The sequence below is a fragment of the Haliaeetus albicilla genome, chromosome 20 (genome assembly GCF_947461875.1).
Source record: "Haliaeetus albicilla chromosome 20, bHalAlb1.1, whole genome shotgun sequence".
Lineage (NCBI taxonomy): Eukaryota > Metazoa > Chordata > Aves > Accipitriformes > Accipitridae > Haliaeetus > Haliaeetus albicilla.
The window spans coordinates 17,195,572-17,217,754 of NC_091502.1; the positions used below are offsets into that span (position 1 = coordinate 17,195,572).

General features: G+C 37.3%; 1 protein-coding gene across 2 annotated transcripts in view; it reads left to right on the plus strand.

The window, feature by feature from the left end:
• Positions 1-22,183, plus strand: part of SLC36A4 (solute carrier family 36 member 4) — a 118,951-nt gene that overhangs the window by 13,732 nt on the left and 83,036 nt on the right. Inside the window, exons 2-8 of one of the 2 annotated variants that reach the window (XM_069808401.1) lie at positions 577-700; positions 1,495-1,585; positions 2,753-2,841; positions 4,137-4,232; positions 5,853-5,937; positions 17,565-17,792; positions 19,041-19,139. In XM_069808401.1, the coding sequence (XP_069664502.1) occupies positions 577-700; positions 1,495-1,585; positions 2,753-2,841; positions 4,137-4,232; positions 5,853-5,937; positions 17,565-17,792; positions 19,041-19,139 (812 nt within the window). Of the gene's footprint in view, positions 1-576; positions 701-1,494; positions 1,586-2,752; positions 2,842-4,136; positions 4,233-5,852; positions 5,938-17,564; positions 17,793-19,040; positions 19,140-22,183 lie in introns of those variants that run through there. The other variant, XM_069808402.1, reaches the window with a different exon arrangement.

Sequence of the window (22,183 nt, forward strand, 5' to 3'; positions counted from 1 at the left end):
GTTGACTGCAGTGGCAGTTTATGCTACTTTAAAAGGTTCGTGAAATTGCAGCTTTCAAAGCATGCAGCCTAATTCCTTTATCTTGGTTCTCTTGACATTGACTGGAGACGTCTTCTGCAGTACCTGTCTTACCTGTCCATTTTAGGATGGGATGACTCTGGGGAGTGCCCTTGCTCACCACTGATAAGAGTAGACTAAATGCTTAGTTTTGCGGTAGCTAATGGGGGGTAAGATGAATCTCATCCTTTTGTAACAATAGATGACTTTTCTGTTTTGCTTTATGTTTATTAGCTTTCAAAATGATCTAAACCTTTGACATTTTGATGATAAAAGGTTGGGTTTTTTAATGAAAAACTGTAGTGTGTGGCCATAATGATAATTATAATAATGGTAATGAGATGATGTGCCGGAGATAATTTCCTGGGCAAACTTGTGCTGTATGTATCTATCTGCCTAAATCGGCTTTATAGTTAGGAACACAGGTAAACCTCATGGCATGGGAAGTTTAAGTCACATTTCACTTCTAAACTGTAAGTTAGTTTCTAATGCTAATGTAGTGTTAACTCTGTTGTACAGACATGGAAGTAATGAAGCCTTTAATTGATGAACAAAATTCAGATGCCATCTCAGATGAAGAGCATGAAAATAATTTCCTGCCAGTTGAGAAGCACTACCAGCTTGATAATGAAGAAGGCATTACGTATGTATTACTCTTAAGTATGAGCTTGTTAAATTTTGTTGCTTCTGACTTGTTTCTCACGAGTAGTTTACTGAACTCTTAAGGGTTTTTCTTGCACCTGTGGTACAGTTTAGTGGTTATACATCAGGACTTTGCATAGTTCTGCCAAAAAGCAGCCCATTTTGAGTAGGTTCTCTGTTTTTTGGAAGCTAACAATGTACTCGCTGTAAAATATTTCAAGGTGCTCATTTATAAAGTGATTGGGTCACTCAAAATCCAAGCACTGTTTAAAGAAGGTTTTGATTGATTTTATTTTTTCATAAAGAAACTTCAGAAAACTTTGGAAATAATCTGTTTGTTAAAGTTTAATTAGAAGAACTTGTGAAGTGTTTTTTTTCTTTTGATAAATCTTTGGCTGTCAGACTTGTGATTTGCAGCTGGTAATTGTTTTGAATGTTATTGATTCTAAAATAGCATGGACGAAACTTGGTAATTTTGATTCTGTGGCAAAAGGACAGTAAAATTGCACAGAAAATAACCTTTCACAAGCTGGAGGAAGGAATTGAAGATCAGACTTGTATATTGTATTTGAGGGAGCTCACATGTAAAGATGAGTAAGAACATTATTTGAATGTGCTGGACATTCTTTAAAGTAGCTGGACCACTTAAAGTAGTTGAAGCTCACAATTTATCCCTTTATTAATAAATGACAGAGGGTGTGGTTTTGGTTTTGCTTTTTTTTTTTTTTTTTTTTTTTGCTTCCCCCCCCAATCTCAGCGTACTTCTAATGTGACTTTCTATATTTTTATCCTCAGGTTTATACAAACACTTACACACCTCCTCAAGGGAAACATTGGAACTGGACTTCTTGGTCTTCCACTTGCAATAAAAAATGCTGGCATTGTGGTAAGAATTCAATTATTTTTCATAGATTAGAAAAATTATCTAGAAAGATCTACAGATATGTGTCTGAGTCTGAAAAACTAAAATCTCAATACTTTTTGTTTGTCACTTCAACAGAGTTGTGTTCTATTTTTCCTCTTTAGTCTGGCGAAGTTGGTACTGAAGATTGAGTTGGTTTTTTTGGGTTTTTTTTTTTTTTAGAATTACTACTTCACACTGAAGGCTTTATAGCACGTGCTGTGTTTTTGCTCAGCCAAAGTGTTTTTCTGGCGAAAACAAAAAGTTTATCAGAAAAAAGAAAGATTTTGATTCACTCAGACTCCTATGATGTCTCATGGGAATTGTTACTATGGGGTTGTCTTATCTTTGTCCAGACTTCTCTAGAGCCAGACTGTATGTCCGAGGATGCAGCATCAGCTTGTTAAATCAATCTTCTGTTTCTGCAGAAACAAGGTATAGCACAGCTTGTTTATACTAGGTAACAACCAATGCATTTCCTAAGGCAGGGCAAATTTAATCAAGTGAAATTTTCACCTTATGCTAAATAATCCTGTAATTCTTTATTATAGGACATTCGGTTTAAGAATGGAAGTTACATGTGGAAAGCAAGTACCTTCTGTGAAAACTTTTGGTCAAACTTCTACTCCAAAACAAATTACTTAATTTGGAAATTATCTATGACTTCTAATAGTAGAAGTTATCAGGGTTGTGGTTGTGTTCTTGTCTTTTTTTTTTTTATACTGTACATCGTCAAGTCTACTAATGTAAGGGAAAGAAACTTTCGTTGTCATTGCCACTTTAAAGTGGTTCAAACTACTGTTTTGAATTGTGCATATATGCAGGCTGCTCCCTTGACAGATTTTTTTGGGAAATGTCTTAATGAAGCTGTTAGAGGAGTGAAGTTGTTCACACTCATTTGGTATTTATGGCTTGATCTCCCCTGAGTAGCCTTCTGTCAGGTAGTGAACTAAAAGTAAGGAATGCCATAAAGCATCAGCAGCAAATCCCCCTCTGTGAGGGGGGGGAAAAAATATTCAGTTGCATAAAATTTTTAATTCTTAATTTATTTGCTACAATGTGAAATTTTTGCATGTAAAGATTTTCCCCCAACATATTTTCATGGAAAATTCTGTTTATCTCCTTTGTCCTCCCTTTTTTTTTCCATACCAGATTGGACCAATCAGCCTTGTGTTCATAGGAGTTATATCTGTTCATTGTATGCACATCTTGGTACGTTGCAGCCACTGTCTATGTCAGAGGTAAATGTGGAACTACTCTGTTGCTGAGTTTGAATATTTTTTTCTTTCTTCTTTTCTATTCCTGATTTTTGGCCTACAGAATGTCCTGCTGCTGTAGCAGTTTCTTCTTTTCTGTTCAGAATTCTGTACTTGAAAGAAACAACACTCAAATTCTTATAGTGCAACTATAAATGATAGCTATGCTTTGTGCAACACTGCTTTAATACATTGAAAAAATATTTGTTCTCTGCTCATACACAAAATGAAGTCGGTTTGACTTGTGTTGCCTAGTATCCTGGTTTTTGCTGGCAAATAATCAGGTCTTTTTCTTTGCAGTTCTAATTGCTTAGCTTCAGTCCATCAGTCCTTCTTTATCTTCATAGCTTCTGAATCTTCATAGCTTTGAAAACTGTCCAATTTATAAATAGCCAGTTTATAAGTACTTTAATAGGAATAGAAGATAAACGCAAAATTGTTGTTGATGTCTTTCATGATTATATGTGAGTTCTGTTTCTTTGGATTGTGACAACTTGATTCTTTGAAATTGTAGTGCTGAAAGAATGTGTTAAAATGATGCTAGTGAGCAGATAAACACTAGATACTCCTCCAAGTGAGGTGTGCAGTACTGGGGGGGAAGTAGCAAATTTGATAGAGTATTTTGATTAATAGTGACTTTTATTAAACATTTTTATCTTACTGTCAGGTGTTAAAGAGAAACAGTGGGAGGGTCTCGTATTTAAGAAGTGCGGTGAAGTTTTTGAACTGAATAGAAACACAAAACTGTTTGTGTCCCTGTAGCTGGAAACACCATCTTATCAGTTTAATGTGGTATTGTACTGTGAAGGGATCCTGTCGTTCCTGAATTCTTCACTTTCTCTGTAGTTTTGAATGGCCTTTGAAGATGTACATAAAACTAAGATCACTGAAACAATTGTGGTTGACTGCTTGTCCAGGAAAATCTGTTGAATCCTGTTGAAGTTTTTTGTGACTTCTAGGTTTGAGATTAATTTCTTAAGCTGATATTCTAAGAATCTAATTTTGGATTAACTTACCAAGAAAGTTGTTCTGTAAGAAACTGACTTAGTACTGTTGAATTAGGGGGAAGCATCATTGTGGTTCACATGCTTGTAGAGTGCTGAATAGCCCTGCCTGGGGGAAAGAAGCCCAAACCATACCTCTAAAATTCAGCAGCTGCAGAATGGTGCCACAGGTTATTACTTATTATAATCCTGGGAGGCCACCAGCATTTTCAAGGTAGGGATCTAGGCCCTCGTGGTTTCTAGTAACTCTGTTCTTTCTTCACTCTTTGATTTCAGGATGAAAAAATCCTCACTGGGGTATAGCGATACAGTTAGTTACGCCATGGAAGTGGGGCCCCTGACTGCTCTTCAGAAACGAGCTTCTTGGGGACGGTAAGTTTGCATTAGAATTTAATTTAATAAATTTGTTATTAAAAATTAATGGCTACACTTGCATTGGTTAGGAGATTTCCTTTTTACTAAGATGTTACCTGCTTTAAGAATGTGTTTTCCATGTTTGAAATATTTTTATGCAGTGTTGTTATTTCATGCAGCCAGCTAGTAGTGGTGACATGGGAGGATTGAGGAATGTCTCTCTCTGTTAGGCATTTCAATTTTCAGGTCTACAAGAGCTGTGAAGAAAAGAACTCTGTGTAGTAATATAGGAAGAGATGTGGTACAATCAGAAATGCATTCTGTATTGTCTAATGTAGTGAAGTAATTTAAATTTTCATTCTCTTTTACCATAAACACACTTTCTCTGCATCAGAGTTCACTCTTTAAGCAGGTCGACACTGCAGATGTTAATTACTTCAGTATATTTATTCTGAAAGGAAGCAAAGCAATTCTTTGATTCCTGTTTAAATATAACATACAAATAATGGAGAAATACTTACTAAATATCTGCATGTCATTATTGCAAAATAAATAGCTTGTTGTCTCTTTTAAATACTTTATCCCTCTTTTAAAAAAGACCAATATTTTTTCTTTGCCATTTGTTGCTGTATAGCTGTTCATGGAGTTTATGGTATGAATAAAGAGTAGTGAAACTCAAAAACTCAGACATATTGTTCAACGTTAATTTAAAGTGTTTTTTCCTCACTTGAGGAAGAATTTTTTTTGGTTCTGCTGTTTTCAAGGATGCAGCATCTTGCATCCTGTGTTTTGGCTGTTTGTTTCGAATAAGAAAAAGGTCAGCTAGTCTTTCAAGATCTTTTGTGATAACTGCATAGGAATGGAGTAGAGCTCAATTAGAGGAAAATTGGTTTGTAGTGAAATATAATGGCAATTCTGTAATGCCCCAAAGAGTTACAAGCCACAAACGGCAGTTTGATTTCCAGAGACACTGTGCTGCAGCAAATCCATTCTCTGAGGCAGATCTCTGCTGTATGCCTGAATCTAGCAGAGTTTAGTTACAGCATGTATTCAGTCCACTATTGTGTATAACATTTTTTCAAAAACAATCTGAACCATAGTTTAAAGTGTTTTTTCAATGAGATACAGTGTCTGAATGTGTATTTGGATACATTGATATAGATCCACTTAGTAAGATGTGAAAATGTTTGTTATTTTGAATTGCTGAAACTTATATAACTTAGACTGTATGAGACATTTCATCTCTGGTCCTGGTGGAAAACTGCTGTGTTGGGGGCTAACGGACCCCAGCAGAATTTATATCTGCATTGAATGTGTGTGTCTGTTGCTTATATTTGTCCCACATTGTTAAGTCTTTGAATTTCATTTTATGCCACTTTAAAATATGATCACCTTTGTTGTTTTTTTTTTTTTTGAGAAACTTTGATGCCTACTCAATGCCTACTATAAAAAACAAACATACAAACCCACTGTGTTTTGCCATAAGAGGAACCTGCATTGCAGTGCTCATGAGATTAATGTGGCATTTGAATCTACCATTTTGACCACTGTAAAAAGGAGCAGTAATTGTATATTTGGTAGAAATGGGTTAATTGTTTGGATGGTAAGTATAATGTATGTTTGTTTTTTCTTCCTCAGGTATATTGTCGACTTCTTCCTAGTGATAACACAGCTGGGATTTTGTAGTGTTTATGTTGTGTTCTTGGCAGAAAATGTGAAACAAGTGAGTAAGTTACTGTATGGAAACAGTTATGGTTTTACATTCATTTTTCCTCACTTTTATTTCCTATCCTTATAAAGTCCAACAGAACTACTTGTAAAATGTGAAGTTGAGAGATGCACAGAATAGATTGGTTCTACCACGGTTTCCACAAAAGAACCTTTGGTAAAAAAGAGCAATGTGCAAGGTGAACTAAATTCAGATCTTGTGCAAGTGTTTGTGGCTTCATTGACTTCTAATTTGTTTGTTGAATTTAAAAATAGTGGAAATGATAGAAAATTAAGGTTGAAACTGTTCTAGGAGCCAGTCGTCCCTGATATTCCCCCCCCACCCCGGCTTTCTGGTGACTTCCTTCCCCCCCCTCCCCCCCAACCTCCTGGCATATTTTAGCCTTTTCATGTCACTGGAATCTTTCTTTGGTTCTTGTTTAGTCCCTCCCATTTTCTAGAACGGTCTCATCTGCCACAGAATCCATTGTACTTAAACCAATTCTGATTTTTGTTTTTAAAAATGCCTGACATTGAAATTTCTGCAGCCTCCTCCAGTAGTCAGTTCCAATGCTTTCTTATCTGTTAGACAGCTTCTTCTTTGTAGAAGCTTAAAATTTCTTATCGGCTTTGTAAGTCCTTTATTTCATGTTCTAGCTATAAGTAATTCACTCTTTTCTATTTGTGGATACCTTTTATATTTTTGAATATGTTCCCCTATTACAGGGGAGGCATGATAGAATCTGATAATTATTCTTGCTTTTCTGTGAATGCTCTGCAGTTGGTCACATCTCTCTCTTTTTTCCAAGTTTTATCCCTGAAGTTGGTTATGCTACTCTAGCTGAAGTTCTGCTTGTGACCAGTAGAGCTGAAAGGTTATTTCAGAGGTCTTACAGATCATATTCCAGACTTGACACTTCAGTGTCATGGTCATTTTGCAGGAGCATGTCATTGCTAACTCATGATTGACTTGTGATCCACTGTGATCTCCTGATCCTTCACTGCAGAGCTGCATTCTAGGCAAGTCTTCTGGTTCTTGTTTCTGTACAGATGGTTTCTGCTTACCTATAGAATACTTTATTTTTCCTTACCGGATTGATTTTTAACAGTTCTCACGGTTTAATTTTAATGCTGTTTTTCAATATTCTTTCACTTTCCATCTGGAATAGATGTTTAAACCCTGTTTACTACATCATGTGTGTTACTAATGAGAATATTAAATAGCGCTGCTCATGGAGCATTTCATGTGTTTTACTGTAAAACTATTACATGTATAGTATGTAGTATTAAACATATACAGACACATTTCAATATGTTATAGATTTTTAAATAGATTGGATATTAATTGTTAGAAAAATACTGTGATTCATTTGTGCAAGTTGATTTATTTAAGGATGTCTAAAAATCAAATACTTCACCATGCCATATTTATGAAAAAGTCAATTAAAAATTGCAAATGAATCCCCACAAATGCCTATACACCTCCCAAGCAACCCCCAAACCTTTCCATAAAATCCAACTATCCCTTTTCTCCCCCACAACCATCCATCACTGACAAAAGCAAACAAAACCATGCCTGTCACTTTCATGACAGCTGCTCCTACTTTCATTCATGTTTTTTGTCTTTCATTCTCCAGTCCTTCTAAGCTCTTCTGTTTCTCATCGGTGGAGATTTTTCTGTTGACGGGCTCCCTGATGTCTGTTGGTCCTTCCTCTTTGCACACTCAGCAGTTGCAGTCAGCAGTTTGTGTGTCTGAGCGGGTGGTCCGCAGGAGGTCAACCAGCACAGGCTGGATGCTCAGACAGGAGCCACACACACTTTGAGCTTGTGGTGCTCTCTCCTCCATGGGCTTATTAAGATGCCAGGACTATACCAGTGTACTCTGCTGTGTTTTCTGCTCATAAGATTATGGTTAGTCACTTGACTTAAAGCTAATGAAGATGATTCTGGGCCTGTGTCTAAACATGTGTGCTTCTGTAATTAGTGAAGTGGGTGAGGAATAAGGTATGGCAGATTACTGAGCATTAAACATCCATATGGACTCTTATTCTACCCAAAAGGTAGAATAAAGGTGTCTTGGCATAGCTTAACTTACTTTAATTAGGAAGAAGAGTGTCCCCTTGAGAAACTAGTACACAGAAGATAGTATGTTTTTTTCCTTCCCTTGTAGATGAGTATTTATATTGTATTTAAAAAGTATTCCAAGTTCTACAGATGAAGATCCTGTCAAGATGAGGCAAATTTGTGTGTTTGGAAGCTGGATACACTGTAATTTGCGTCTTGGGAGAGAAAAACCCCCCCAACCTTGAAAACTACAGTCCTACTGTCACAGTCTATCTCAATACCTAAAAATCCTATTTTACATCTGCTGTCCTCCTTTTGCTGGCCTTCTGAAGTGGGGTTTTTTATTGCATCCTTTCTAACGTAAGTTCTAATTAAAACCTTTCTTATCAAATATGTATCTGATCAACCAGTTGCTATATATGTGTTTTGACCTTAAGGAAAAGATGAGACTGAACACTTATTGACCTTGGCACTTGCAGATTTAAAAAAAAAAACACAACCCAAAACCTTTTCAAGAAACTTGTTGGTGGTTTCTTGAAGAAGAGTTGAAAGATCTTACAGGAAAGCAACTGCTGCAAAAGCAGTAGCTGCGGAGACCCATGACATGTAGCCTGTGAATGAATTGAAGTCGTCAGCAATTCAGAAGTTCCACTTCCAAGTGTATTTGATTTAGATTGCTCTGTGCTCTCCCTTCTGGGAGGGAGAAGTCTGTGGTTTCTTCCTGGCAACTTTCTGTTGCAGAAATCTGTCCCGAAGAGGGCACCAAAGAACACAAATTGGTACTGCTTTAAATCTCTAATTGGGGGTAGTGGAAGGATGAGGAAGGGGAACAGAGGGATTGGGGGAGTGGAGAACTGAGGTAAAGGGAAAACAGCAAAAATGTTACTAATACCACTCCTTGACCCATACCTCTGTGTTATGTTCATACTCTTCTGATCATGTTTGCATGTTGGTATGTGCAGATTAAGCCCACTGGAACCAGTGGGAACTTCCACTGAGATCTTTTCTTTATTATTCTTAGTTAAAACTAGTACCAACCCAAATTAGTAGTCTCTTCCTTCACTTTATTTACTGTTTCAGAGAACTAAGATGTGACAAAGCATTTTAAAGTGGTTCTGGCACATGAATGGACAGTCCAGATTACTTTGAGGTGAATATTTAGTTAGACACACAGTGGTGCATGTGAGTCTAAATATTTGTTTCATCTTTTGAATTCTGTGAAATGTTTGATGTACCCTTCTCACTAATGGATATGCAATATAGCTTCTGGTGCTAAATCTTTTCTGATTAGTGTCTGTAGGATTGTAACAATGTTGGCTGCATTACATTAGTGTTTTCCAGTTACTTTGTGCTACAAGACCCTATTTTGTTATATCACATTTGAAATGAGGCTTTTCCTAAGGAATATTTTCCTGGGGCACCAAAGAAACTTAGGTTGGTGGAGAGAGTTCTGGTTAACTCTGGCAGGATGCAATAAGGGGCTTAGGGGTGAAGGTGTCTAGAATTGGAGAAGAATGGTGAAACTGGAACAAAGAGCTTGAGGGTTGACTGCAAGCAAGACTGGAGCAGGAACACACTGGGATAGGAAAAAGGATCTGTGCTCAAAAGATGGTCCCCTTTCATGCCATGGTTCTGTTGCTCAAGCAGGAAAAGCAAAGTAAGACCTTAAGTCAAGCGTCTTGGCATTTATCAACTTGCTTGTGAGTATTTGCTGAGTTCTTTGGAAAAGTGTTCTTTTCTCATTGTTTGCTGGCAAAGCTAAAAAATGCCACACAAGTCCTTGCTGTGTGGGAGCACTTTATTAGATCTTTAGAATTTTGAAGATGACCCATGAGTGGGGTGCTACATAATGGAATATTGATTTACCCACCCCACCAGTTTTTGTAAAATGGAAAGGAAAAAAACCCAACACCGTCAGGAAATTGAATTTGGACATAAAATTAGAAGTGTGAAAAATGTGTAGTTTGGAAAGTTGAGTGCTGAGTAATAACGAAATACCAGAAGGAAATGAACTGTGAAAATTTTCTTTGGCCTTTTCATGCCAAATTACAGGATTACAATATAGTATTTATCTGCCTGATAAAATATTGGTTTTGTGCCAGATCTGGCCTTGTCTGTTGTACTGGCTGTTACTCCAAGTTGAATAAGGAAGGAATTAAAAGGAACCAATGAGCTCAATGACTATTGTTTTGATCCCACTAGGTGCTAAAAAGTCCGTAGACTGTGTGACAGAAAGAGTGAGTTTTGGGATACAGGCAAGAAAACAGTGGTCTTGGTTGAAAAGACTAAGGAAACAATTATTTCCTGCTTCTGAGAGAGTTCTTGTGTGTTTATCAGTTGAACTGAATTTTCTGCAGTCACTGCTTGTGCATTTGTCATTTTCTGAGTGCCTGACATAAGGAATCTGATAACCAGATTTGCACAAGTGTTTGATCTTCCTGGATACAGCTGAAGTTGGTGGATGCTGCACTTAAGGTATGTAAATGAAACATTAGGAGAGGCACTCCTGTACAGAAAGCTGTTTCAGACATCACACCATCAAGTAAGTTAATGCTTGAATAACCGAAGTGACTTCTGATGGAAGTCACTTTGTGACCGAGGACTTCACTAGCCTTTGTAGTCACTATGGCTAGTGACTTCCGTGGCTGTGTATTTCCTTTCTAAAACCATAATGATATTTTCCCATGTGGTTTAGGGAAATGTTTGTGGAAGGTACAGTCATGATAAGCATAGAACAATATGCAGATAATGTGTGTTCAGATTGGAAGTTGAACACTATTCACTGGGCTCTGTGACACGTACAAAAGAATACGTATGTATGCACGCCTTTTTCAAGAACAGATCCATTGGATGGATAAGTGAAAAGATTTGTCTAAGTTGGCTGATATTCCGATGAAATTTCAGATTATGTTGCTTTCTTTAGGAAAAAGACAGATATAATGTTTGCTGTTCTTGGCCCAGCATGACTGCCATATGCAGTGATGCACTAGCAGAGAGCAGCAGGAGATTGAAAGTGCTTGTTGTCCAGAATAGGAATCTGAGATTATATTAATCCTAATATTTAGGAGTCTAGGTTAGACAGACAGTGAGTCATAGCTTGTCCTAACACTATCAGCAGTAAAGCTTATAGTAAGCTAAACAGCATATGAGAAAGAGTTTAAAAAACCCAAAAGTCCTCCTGCTGCTTTGTATTTTGTTACTTGTTAGAACAGCTTTAAGTGTTGTCTGATTAATTATTTTTAAAAAAAAAAATCTAGTAAAACACTTTCAAAGTGATGGTAATGTTAGCGTGCACCTGAACAAATCAGTATAATCTCATCTTCATTAGAGTTTTCCTGTTGCTCTTTACTGTCAAATCTCCCACAGCCAATTGCTCTACTCTAAGAGGGAGAATAGTGATCCTTACTTTTTATAATTTTTACATTTTACTTTCTGACTCAGCTTTCTTCAACTCGTCAGTCACTCTTGCCTGTTTGTTTAGCTCTTTCACAAGATTAACCTTTGCTGGATCTTATCTGGTGTGCCTCTTCTGAGTCAATGTACAAAATCACTATCCTGTCATGTTTCAAAATCCACCTCTGTGATATGGGTATTTCCTGTGACATGCCTAAACCTGTAGGTAGTACTGACCTGACGTTGTTAAAGCTACTTTATTGATGTGAAGTTGATTTAAAGGTATAAATAGCCACAAAAGGGAATAAACTGTCTTCCTGTGCTTTATATCAGTATAATCGTGTCCATAATATGGGTTACATGGTATATACATGTGTGTGTATGTGTAAATAAAACTTAGCCCCAAAGTATTTTATTAATGCAAAACCCTGTGTATAATGGACATAATGAAAACAGCTTGACTGTCAACAGTTGAACTGAAACTTCCAAAAGTTTCTTTTTTTTAATAAATTGAACTATTAATTTTGAAGTCACGGGCTTCACATTTTGCTGCATGCAAGTAATAGCTAGTGAAGAGTAAACTTCAGAAACCTCCTCCTTGCCCAGACAATACTGTTGTCTTTAGCAGTGTTACAGTTCACAGTAACCTCTTCATCTGATGGCAAGCTGATTTCTAAAATACTCTGCCTGGGGTAAGTGTGTGCAGTTTCAGCAGTTATTAGGGGATAAGCAGAACTTAACTAACCCTTTCATGTGGTTTTTCTCTATACAAAGCCATAATGCTCCATAGGATAGGCTTCAGGAAACAGGGCTGTTTCAGGTAGGACTCTGATTTTCTTTTTTTATTTATCTAAAGACTTATAGCAGAATAATCCTCTAGGGTTGGTCACATCTCACTAGGGGGTTTGTTCCATTTTCTGAGTAGAGTTACAAAATACCGTCATACAATGACAGCTGTGACCACACAGAACAAAGATGGGAAGAGTAAGGAACTACCCTGCTTTATATTGTCGAAGTCAGTGTCACTGTTGTGCTCTGAAGACGAAGAGAAAAGAGGGAGTCTGGGACCAGATGGGCTGTATCTGAGAGTGCTAGAAGAAACCTGAAGTCTTTGAAAGACAATACAGAGTGGGGGATTTCCCTGAGAACCAAGGAGAGGCAAGTGTTGTACTTACCTTCATAAAAGGCCAAACGAATAATTAGGAGAATTACAAGGCAGTCAGCCTCCTTTCAATCCCTTTGAAAATCAGGGTTTGAGTCTTCTTGGAGCATATTCTGGGCACATGAGGGAGAATAAGGTGACTGGAAACAGTCAGCATGGATTTACCAAGGTCAGTTGATCAGTCACCAACTTGATAGTCTTCTATAAGAAAAAAGTCTGCATTTGTACATAATGACAAAGTACTAGATGTCACCTTGACATTAGCAAGGTTTTTCATGCTGTCTCTGACAATATCCTTGTATCCAAGTCAGGCTGTTATGGGTTGGATGGATGGGTGGGTGGATGGACAGACAAGACAACTAGCTGTGGAAAAAAAAGCTGGTTGTATGGTCAGGCTCAGAGGTCATGATCATGAGCCAGCAATGTGCCCTGACAGCAAAGGAAACCAACAGCATCCTGGATTGTATGAACAGGTGAATTGCTGGTAGATTGAGGGAAGTGATTATCATCCTTTACTTCACGTCTGTTAGACCACATCTAGAATACTCTGCCAAGTTTTGGATATCCCCAATACTGGAAAGACATTGACAAACTGGAATGAGTTCAGGGGAGGGCTGTTGAAATGGTTGGGGCTGGAGCACTTGCCCTGTGAGGGCTGGGGAAAGTGGGTTTGTTCAGCTTGGAGAAGAGCTGGCTTTTGGAGGACCTAAGAGCAGCCTCCCCAGGACTGCAAAGATGGCGTCTAGAAAATTGAACCAAGCTCTTTACTGAGGTCAAGTGGGAGGATGAGGGAAAGTGGTCATAAAATAACATGGGAGTTTCTGACCTGAGGCAAAGAAAAACTTTAAGACAGCCAAACACTGGAACCAGTTGCCCGGAGAGGTTGTGCAGTCTCTATCCTTAGAAGTTTTCAAGTTTTCAAGCTGGACAAAGGGGCGAGGAACAATCTGGTTTGAACCCATAGCTGATGGAGCTGTGAGCAAGCGATTGGACTATAGACCTCCTGAGGTCCCATCTAACCTGAATTATTCTATGATTCAGGGAATTCAAACCTCCATTTTTAGATGAGGTAATGGAGAAGACTGTTGAGAATACAATGTTTTGGGTAGTAGATAGGAGGTTTGACAAGGCAAAGTGACTCAAATGAGAGATGGTGTGGGAGAGGGGAAGGGGCAGCAGGAAGACTGTGAATTTTGTGGAACTGACATTTATTCCAGACCTAGAATTGCAGCTTTTGGGTTAAAAACGTACAAGAAGTCGGTGCTTTTGATAGCTGAGACTAGGACAGCTGTGATTGCAAATCTGCTTTACTCAAAATATTAATCTATGCTGAGCGGGTTCAGAATTTAATCTTTTTTCTTTCTTTCCTCCCAGCTAGAAAGTCTTTGATACCCTGGCTTCTTTCTTTAAACTGTATTTCAAGGGACACGATCTGATGCAGGCTCCTGCATGTCGTGACATTTTTGAGAATCCGCTTGGCGTCCATTTCCTTCCTCTGGTGATGCTGGGGCAGGGAAGAGTGTGGGGAGAAGAGGCTTACAGTATTGTAAAGCAGAATACAGTGTTGTGGTTTATTGTAGGAATATAACTCATATCTGAAACATGCAAGTGGGAGGTGGGAAGCTAGGGTCAGGGTGTCACAGTCTGATAATTTTAACTGGCTGTGTTTTGCTAATTCTGCATCGATATTCATTCATCTGATAATGGTTGTGGAGAGGTTGTGTGCAGCTGTAGTGTGTTCTGTGCTTTCCTCATATTTTTGTGAAGATAAAAGGCAGATAATTATAAAGGCTGTTTTGTATGACCACTCTTACCTAACATAACGTGGAGGTATGATCTGATCTTAAGCCCATTGTCAGGGTATGTGATCACAGTAGACCTAGTCTTGAATAGAATTATATAGAATATTGTATATGACATTTTTCAGCCATATTAGCCAGTAAACTCTGGTTGACTATCTAGTTGGAATTTGGTGGTGTTAATAGAAAAAAAATAATAGTTCTAATTTTAGGAACTTTTAATTGGGGTTTGTGTACAAAAATAGAATGTTTTTGTCTTAAGAGAAACTGAAGTGTTTGAATTCTTGAAATGATTTGAGTAGAAGCTGTTTTATACTGTGGTTTTGTAAAAATGTATTTTAGAACCTGAACTGTATCCTGCCTGCAGTTATTTTTTTAGGAATAATTTATTTTTTTTAAACAGCTCATCAGGCTTACAGACATTTATGTAAATAGAAGGCACATTAGATTAAATATTTATTGTAGCAGAGGTTTTCAGCAGGACTTACATGCTCAAATCACACTGTCATTCTTAGGAAACCTCTTACGTGTCCTTGTGGGCAGGCTACCTGTGAATGCATGCAAGCAAGTAAACGCACGAGACTGTTGTAAAAGCAAAAGGCTGTTAAGTGCTTGTTCTGTATTTCCTGCTTTCCCACTACACTTAAAATAGAAACTTCTACAGAGAGCTTTACTTCATGTGGCATTAGGGAAGTAATTTGGTTAAGTGTTTGACATATTGCTTGGCAAAGTGGAGTTACTGTAGCTGCATGAATTCACTGGAATTCAGTTCTAAATGTATTTAGGTCTTCGCCATAGCTTTCTAAAACCATTATCTTAATGAAAACTAACAGATGTTAAACATCTTGTAAGTGACACTTAAGATTCTTGCAAGGTGGAAATGATCAGTGTTTCCATAATGACTGGTGTCCTCTCTTGTCATTTAAAGTGAGATTTCTGGAAAACATGTGGTTGCAGAATTGTATCTTGTATCTTTCCCTTTTTCATAAGGAAAAAAATCTGTGTAGTGCTTTTTGTTACAGAGAAAAGAATTTTAAGTTAATTCTGTCTTCCTGAGTTTGTGGATTATTTGAAACAATGGACATAAAGTGAATTGTGCAAATTTTTTTCTCCTAGACTTGTGAAGGCTGAGTTTTGGCAAACTTGCCAATTTGAATGACTTGGTTTACATACAGTTGGTCTTACATTATCAATTAATTCCCTCTGCCTCATGAAAGTCTCGTAGTGCAAATGATGCCTTGATTGCCTACCGTATCTCCAGCCTGTCCTCTTTTCTCCACTTCGTCCTCTTCCTCAAAGTAAAAAATGAATAGCCCTGAGTTACTGTGACCTATAAAATAAAATAGATGCCATTAAGTACTGGTAATTTGGTGTTCGGTTAGGACTGCCGTGGCTATGTAAAAACTTAGAGTGTAATGGTAATACTTCCTCCTTTCATTGTAACAGCTTAACGTGTTTGGATTTTTAGAGACAGGACCTATGATCTTATTTCACTTGCACAGACGATAACTGGCATCCTAAAGAACAAACCACATTGAAAGAATTGCCCATAAATTAATCAGTCTTGGGACCATGCCTGTGAACTGTGACAAGGATAATAATATTTGAGAATTGCTACATTGTACACTTCCTGGGATTGTAGGGTTATACAGTCTTTCTCTGAGTTCAGTTCTATATTAAGTTTTAAGAAAGTGCTATAGTACTTGGTTGCCTGACAGTACTTAGGAGTCAGAGTATTGTCTTCAGTTGTTTTGTTATATATTTATAGAATCATAGGGCGATTTAGGTTGGAAGGGACCTTAAAGACCATCTAGTCCAACCCCCCTGCCGTGGGCAGGGACACCTTCCACTGGACCAGGTTGCTCCAAGCCCCATCCAACCTGGTCTTGAACACTGCCAGGGATGGGGCATCCACAGCCTCTCTGGGCAACCTGTTCCAGTGCCTCACCACCCTCACAGTGAAGAACTTCTTCCTCGCATCTAATCTAAATCTACCCTCTTTCAGTTTAAAGCCATTACCCCTTGTCCTATCACTACATGCCCTTGTCAAAAGTCCTTCTCAGCCGTTCTTGTAGGCCCCCTTTAGAGGTACTGGAAGGCTGCTCTAGGTCCAGGATATTGATTTCCCATTTTTGTTTAAGTCTCTTCGTGCTATAAGGAACTTTTTTTTTTTTCCTTCATTGTCTAGGTATCTTTTCATAGTCATCAAGCTAAAGGCTTTCTGCAGCATGACAGATTAAGCACAGTCATGTGCTGATCTGTAAGATGGTGAATGCAATGTAAGGGAAAAGGAAAGGATAAGCTCCTAGGGAAAAGGCATGATAAGATTTAAAACAAATGGATTTGAACTATTACCATTTTGCAGCAAGCAGAATAACCACCAGCTCTTGATGTTTTGGTTGTGGTGTGCACATAGCACAGAATATATTTCCACAAAACAAATTTTGGCAGTTATGGCCACATTAACGTTTTTCCAAAAGAAGCAATGAGAGTTGTGAATAGTGCCAAACTCAGTTTTCTGAACTGCACTGTAGATAGCTATTGTAATGTTATGTACACAAAATGTAATAACACTTTTACATTGTGTACTATTGTTTATCTATAGGCATTAATTTATATCAGTTTAATGGATACAGGACTCACAAGTCTCTCAGAGCTCATGGTTTTTAAAGTTGAGTTAACACTGATTAATAAAAGAGTAAAGAGTGAAAAATAAAATAATTTGAATTAAAGAGTTCATATTCTAACTTTATTTTGTATGTGTGCTGCTATGATGTGCATGGCAAAGGCATAAGATTGTTAGGCACTGAAGTCAGGTACAATAGCAGTTGGTCATCTTTACTCTCCTTAGGAAAATTAAAACTAATATTTAGGCCTAGATCCATCTGGCTTACATTCATTTTACCAAACTCTGTTTCTGAAAGGAATCTGATCTAAACTGCTCATGTGGATTTCCTCTTTAGTCATTGGTGGGGTAAAGATACTTTCAGGTCTTTCAGGTCCTGATTTCATCATTTGTCTTAAGGATGAAACACTTGCTAAAAGTGCCTTGTCTTCCACTCTGCACTGAGAGTACAGGGATCCCCAAATGCCTGACACTCAGCAGGTAAAGCAGAGGGAAAAATTTTCCTATAGAAAAACACCGATGTGACCATATACTCAGTGCTACCACTGTTCAACACATTTTTTGGGGTTTTTTTTTGTTTTTTTTTTTTTTCCTACAGGTCCATGAAGGATTCTTGGAAAACAAGACTACTCCCATAAATGTCAGTACCACCAGCAGTTCTTCTGAGAAAAGGAGTACTGATTTACGCATATATATGCTGGGTTTCCTGCCATTCATGATCCTCCTGGTCTTTATTCGTGACCTTAAGAGCCTGTCCTTTCTTTCATTGCTTGCCAATCTGTCCATGGCTGTCAGCCTGGTGATCATTTACCAGTATATTGTTAGAGTGAGTATGAAAAAAAGTTTATTATCTTTTTTTGTTGTTGTTTTTAGTGTGGCAAGTTGTATTTGTTGCATATGGCAGTTGGTCTCTGATGGATGTATACTGACTGACAATTTCTGAAAGGCAGAATTATCATGTATTTAATGGAGGCATCTTAATTTAAAGAGGTGCCTTAATACTTGAGACATGCTTTAAACCAGACTTTTACAGTACTTTTGAAAGAAAGGATAATATTGCTGCACTTAATAAAAATATGTATTGTAAAGTCCTGGAGTCCTTGAGTGGAAGAATATGTGAATTTTTATGGGTTGCGCATAGAACTTGCAAGGTTTTAATCTGGGTCAATCTTTTTGTTGCAACACAAGAACAATTTCAACAGCAACATTTATTTCTAGTGTTTCTCCAATACAGTCAGGAAAAATTTAAGACTTAACCCTTTAAGAATACATATTACAGACTTCCACCTCCTGAGAAGTTGAATAGTTGCTGCATTTTCTGGGTTGCGGCTGTTTTTCATATTTGGAGGCATTCCATAATGGAAAAAAATCACATCTAGAAACCTCTACGTTTTTCTTATGATTTTTGAAAAGTGATAAGTGATAGACACTGTTGCACATGGTGTAGATAAGTGGTGAGTGCCACTATTGTTTGAGAAAGCTTTCACATGAGTGTTATTAGACAAGGGGGAAGTGGAGGATGGGGATGAAGGCAGAAAAGCCAGCAAGAGGTATTGGCTGGGCGAGGAGGCGGGAGAAGTTACACAGAAGAGATTGGGGGACATAGTCATTAATTGTTCTGCAGGAACTCAGCTTGTATTAAAAAGATTTTCTTTTACTGTCCCTTATGGTTACGAAGAATATTTGTCCAGTATGAAAAGAGATTAAAAAATGCAATACTCTGAGAATAGCATAAGTTTGCAGAAGATTAAGCTTGAGGTGTGAGCTTTCCCTTTTGTTTTAATTGATGCTCACTCATATACACCAGTGTGATACTTTGAATGTGAGTATTTCTAGTGTCAGTAATATGAACCTAGAATAAATATGTCTGCAACTGTCTGTGTGTGTGTGGGAAGACGGCTATAAATATGTATATAGGACTAAGTTTGGGAGGAAAACCAGGGATTGTAAATAGCAATGTATACACCACTGTCAACACGTACTGAGTTTTCTCTCCTATAGCATAACACAACAATCAAAATTGTAGGAACAGCTAATGTGCTTTACATAGCACTGTTTTGCTTTGTTTCTTCAGGATATAGTAGATCCTCGAAAACTGCCTCCTGTGGTTGGCTGGAAGAAATACCCACTGTTTTTTGGGACTGCAATATTTGCTTTTGAAGGAATTGGTGTGGTAAGTGCTTTTTACTGACTTAAAAAAATTTGAGTTTGTGCTAGACGATGGGACACCCGGCAGTTTTACTCCTGTTGTTATTTAGTTGTTTTTGTTGAAACAATAATCTCCCATGTTGATATGAAAAGGGTTAATTTATCTTGTCAAATGAGGCAAAAGTTGAGGACACAACATCCCCTTCAAAGGGGAGTTTGGTGAATAATGATTGCTACTTGGGACACTTAGCACCTTCCCAAATTACAAGAATGTCTTCAGTTCTAAATAGAGTGAGACAATACTGTAATAATAACTAGTATCATAATATGCTATATAATAATTTAATACTCAGCTAATAATATGATGATACTATAATTATAATGATTCAGCGGCTCAGTTTTAGGTGATGAATGTGTAAAAATAGAAAGCTATTCAGCATCCTTCTTTTCCTTTGGGATCACAGAGGACAGTCATTTATTAGAAATGTATTATTCTTCCTGCTTCAAACTTGTCTATAGATCTGACTTGACAGAGATGGAGTTGATAAGAAAAAGGATAGAAATTTAAGAATATTTTTTTAATTCATGGCCTTCTTACAATGAAACTCAGTTCCTCATTGTTTCCTGAAAGATGTCAATTAAATAGATTTATCACTGAAAATTCGGGTTTTAAAAGTGGATCTTTTTAAATCTCTTACTTTTTCCTGATTCTAAGGGCTTTCTGATTGCATCTCACACTAGCAAAGTTTGCAAGATAGCACTTTTGTTCCACATGGCATATTTTAAAAATGTAGCCAAGGAGGCTTCTGGGAATGGTAGGTCATAATGTCTTTAAACTGTTGGGAAATTACTATATACACTTTATTTGCTACTAATATAATTATGCACTTCAGCAAGTGTTACTGTATGCTTAAAACTAAAAAAACCCAACCCTAAAACCCAAATAAAACAACACCTCCACCGTCCAAAAAAACCCCAACCAAACCAACCCCAAACCAGCATGCCATTAATCTGAAATGATGGTCATCAATGTAACACAGGAGAGTTTTTTCAAATCTTTTTTCTTTTCTGGAACTGTCAGCACTGCATTAAACCAGAATACACCCTGCTTCTGTATTATCACTGCCAGAAGAGCTGAATAGGAAAACCTTTTAACTCCTATTATGTTGCAAAAGTGTGTTTTCACGCATGGGATATGTGGATCTAGTGACTGCGAGTCTGCATTTCTCAAACTGTTCTTGACTGTTTCTCAAACTGTGAACTGACTGATGCAGAGGTTTAGCTGCCATATTTCTGAGTGTATCCGGACATCTTCCCTTTTGTGATCTGGAAGTTCCGTCATAGAAGATCAGCCATTTGTCTGGGATTGTTTGATGCCTACAAGTCTTGGGCAAAAAACCCATACTCAGTGAATCAGATTGCGCTATACTAAGCTTGTTGCTCTTAAATTGTATATTCTGTCTGGGACAGACTGCATTTACTGCATGTGGGGAAATGCAAGTCACGTACAGTGGGTCTGATATGTATCCCAGTTGTATTAGATTTGCTCATGTACTGCCCAGCACGTGGGTGTGTATTTGTAGCCGGAAAATCCCAAATGAGAGTCCTGTGAGCCTCAGGAAAGTGTGGAAGGGTTCCCATTTGGTAGTAGTAGTTTATTGAATTATAGGTAGGGAATTGATGTATGGTAATTATTTTCTGCCACATTAGATGCCACGTTAGACAGCTCCTTAAATTTCCATCAGCAGTAGGAACACTGACTTCTGATGTAAACCTTTAAAGAACTGCCCAGAGCATTGTGCTTGATTGAATCCCTGGCTGTTACTAATGACATCTTTAAGAACTCCAAACTTTTTTCCTTCTTTTATTCAAGAGCATATAATGTAGGGTTCATTCGAATTGTACCTTTAAAGCATAAAAATATTGCTTGATATTATTAGATAATAGCATTACACAGTTGCATATATTTCTGTATAGGCAGTCTCAATTTCTTACTTGATCATAATTTACTCTTCAAAGGAAATGAAAAGTGCATTTTAGTTTTTTCACTTTGTTACTGATGTTTACAAACTAATTAGATGTTTATATTCTTTATGGTTTGATATACTTTGTGTGTGTGTTTACATTACACAAGACCATTAAAATAATGCAGGTACCTTTACAAATTAAAATTATAGTAAAAGTGAAAATCTAGAGCTTAAAAGTTTCTTATTTATATGTAAAATGATATTAATATGTCTTTGCCTCTCGGGGATATTTTGAACATTCATAATGTTTGCTGTGCATTCTTTGCTGTAGTTGCATGCACCATAGAGAAGATTTGAAGAAAAAAATTACTTTATGGATTTGAATAATCAGTACTAAATAAAGTTGTTTAAGCATGAAATAAAAAAGATGAGTGAAGCAGAGGCACACATTTCCACTCTAAATAGTTAATATTTCATACAGTTCTTGGTGATTGATTTAATTGGTAACTAGTTATTACAGCTCCGTAAGTTACCATCATAGACTGAACTGTGATATATCTGTATGTGTGTTTGTGACCTCTTGCAAATGTGAAGTGAAACACATTTAAAATTCTTTCACCGAGATGTGAGCTAATGCGTTTCAATTCACATTACAATGCATTAAGAATATTCACATAGTCAGTTGCTCAGTTGTGATAACCTGTTACCTTGTGTCTTAATTACTGTTTTTATATCCATGTGGTTGAATAGTTCCAGTAAGGAAAAGAAACTACACTATTGAATTAGATTGACTCCTTAGTCTGCTCTTTCTGAGTGCCGGCACTCAAAATGGATTTCCCTAATCTTGGTCTTGATGTTAGAGACTTGATTTTAGATTTTATTCTGGAAAGTCTTACAAATAACACTTATTCTGTGAAGCTATCTGAATATTACATTAAAAACAGAAGGCTTAAGGTCTTAATTTTATCAGAAAGTTTGATTATGGTTGATTCATTTTATGCAATAAGTTAGCCTTAAGCAGTTATGAGGCCTCATTTTTCCTTTTCCTTGATTCCAAACATTCTTTACGCTAATTCACACCGTACTCATCTGAGAGCTGCGA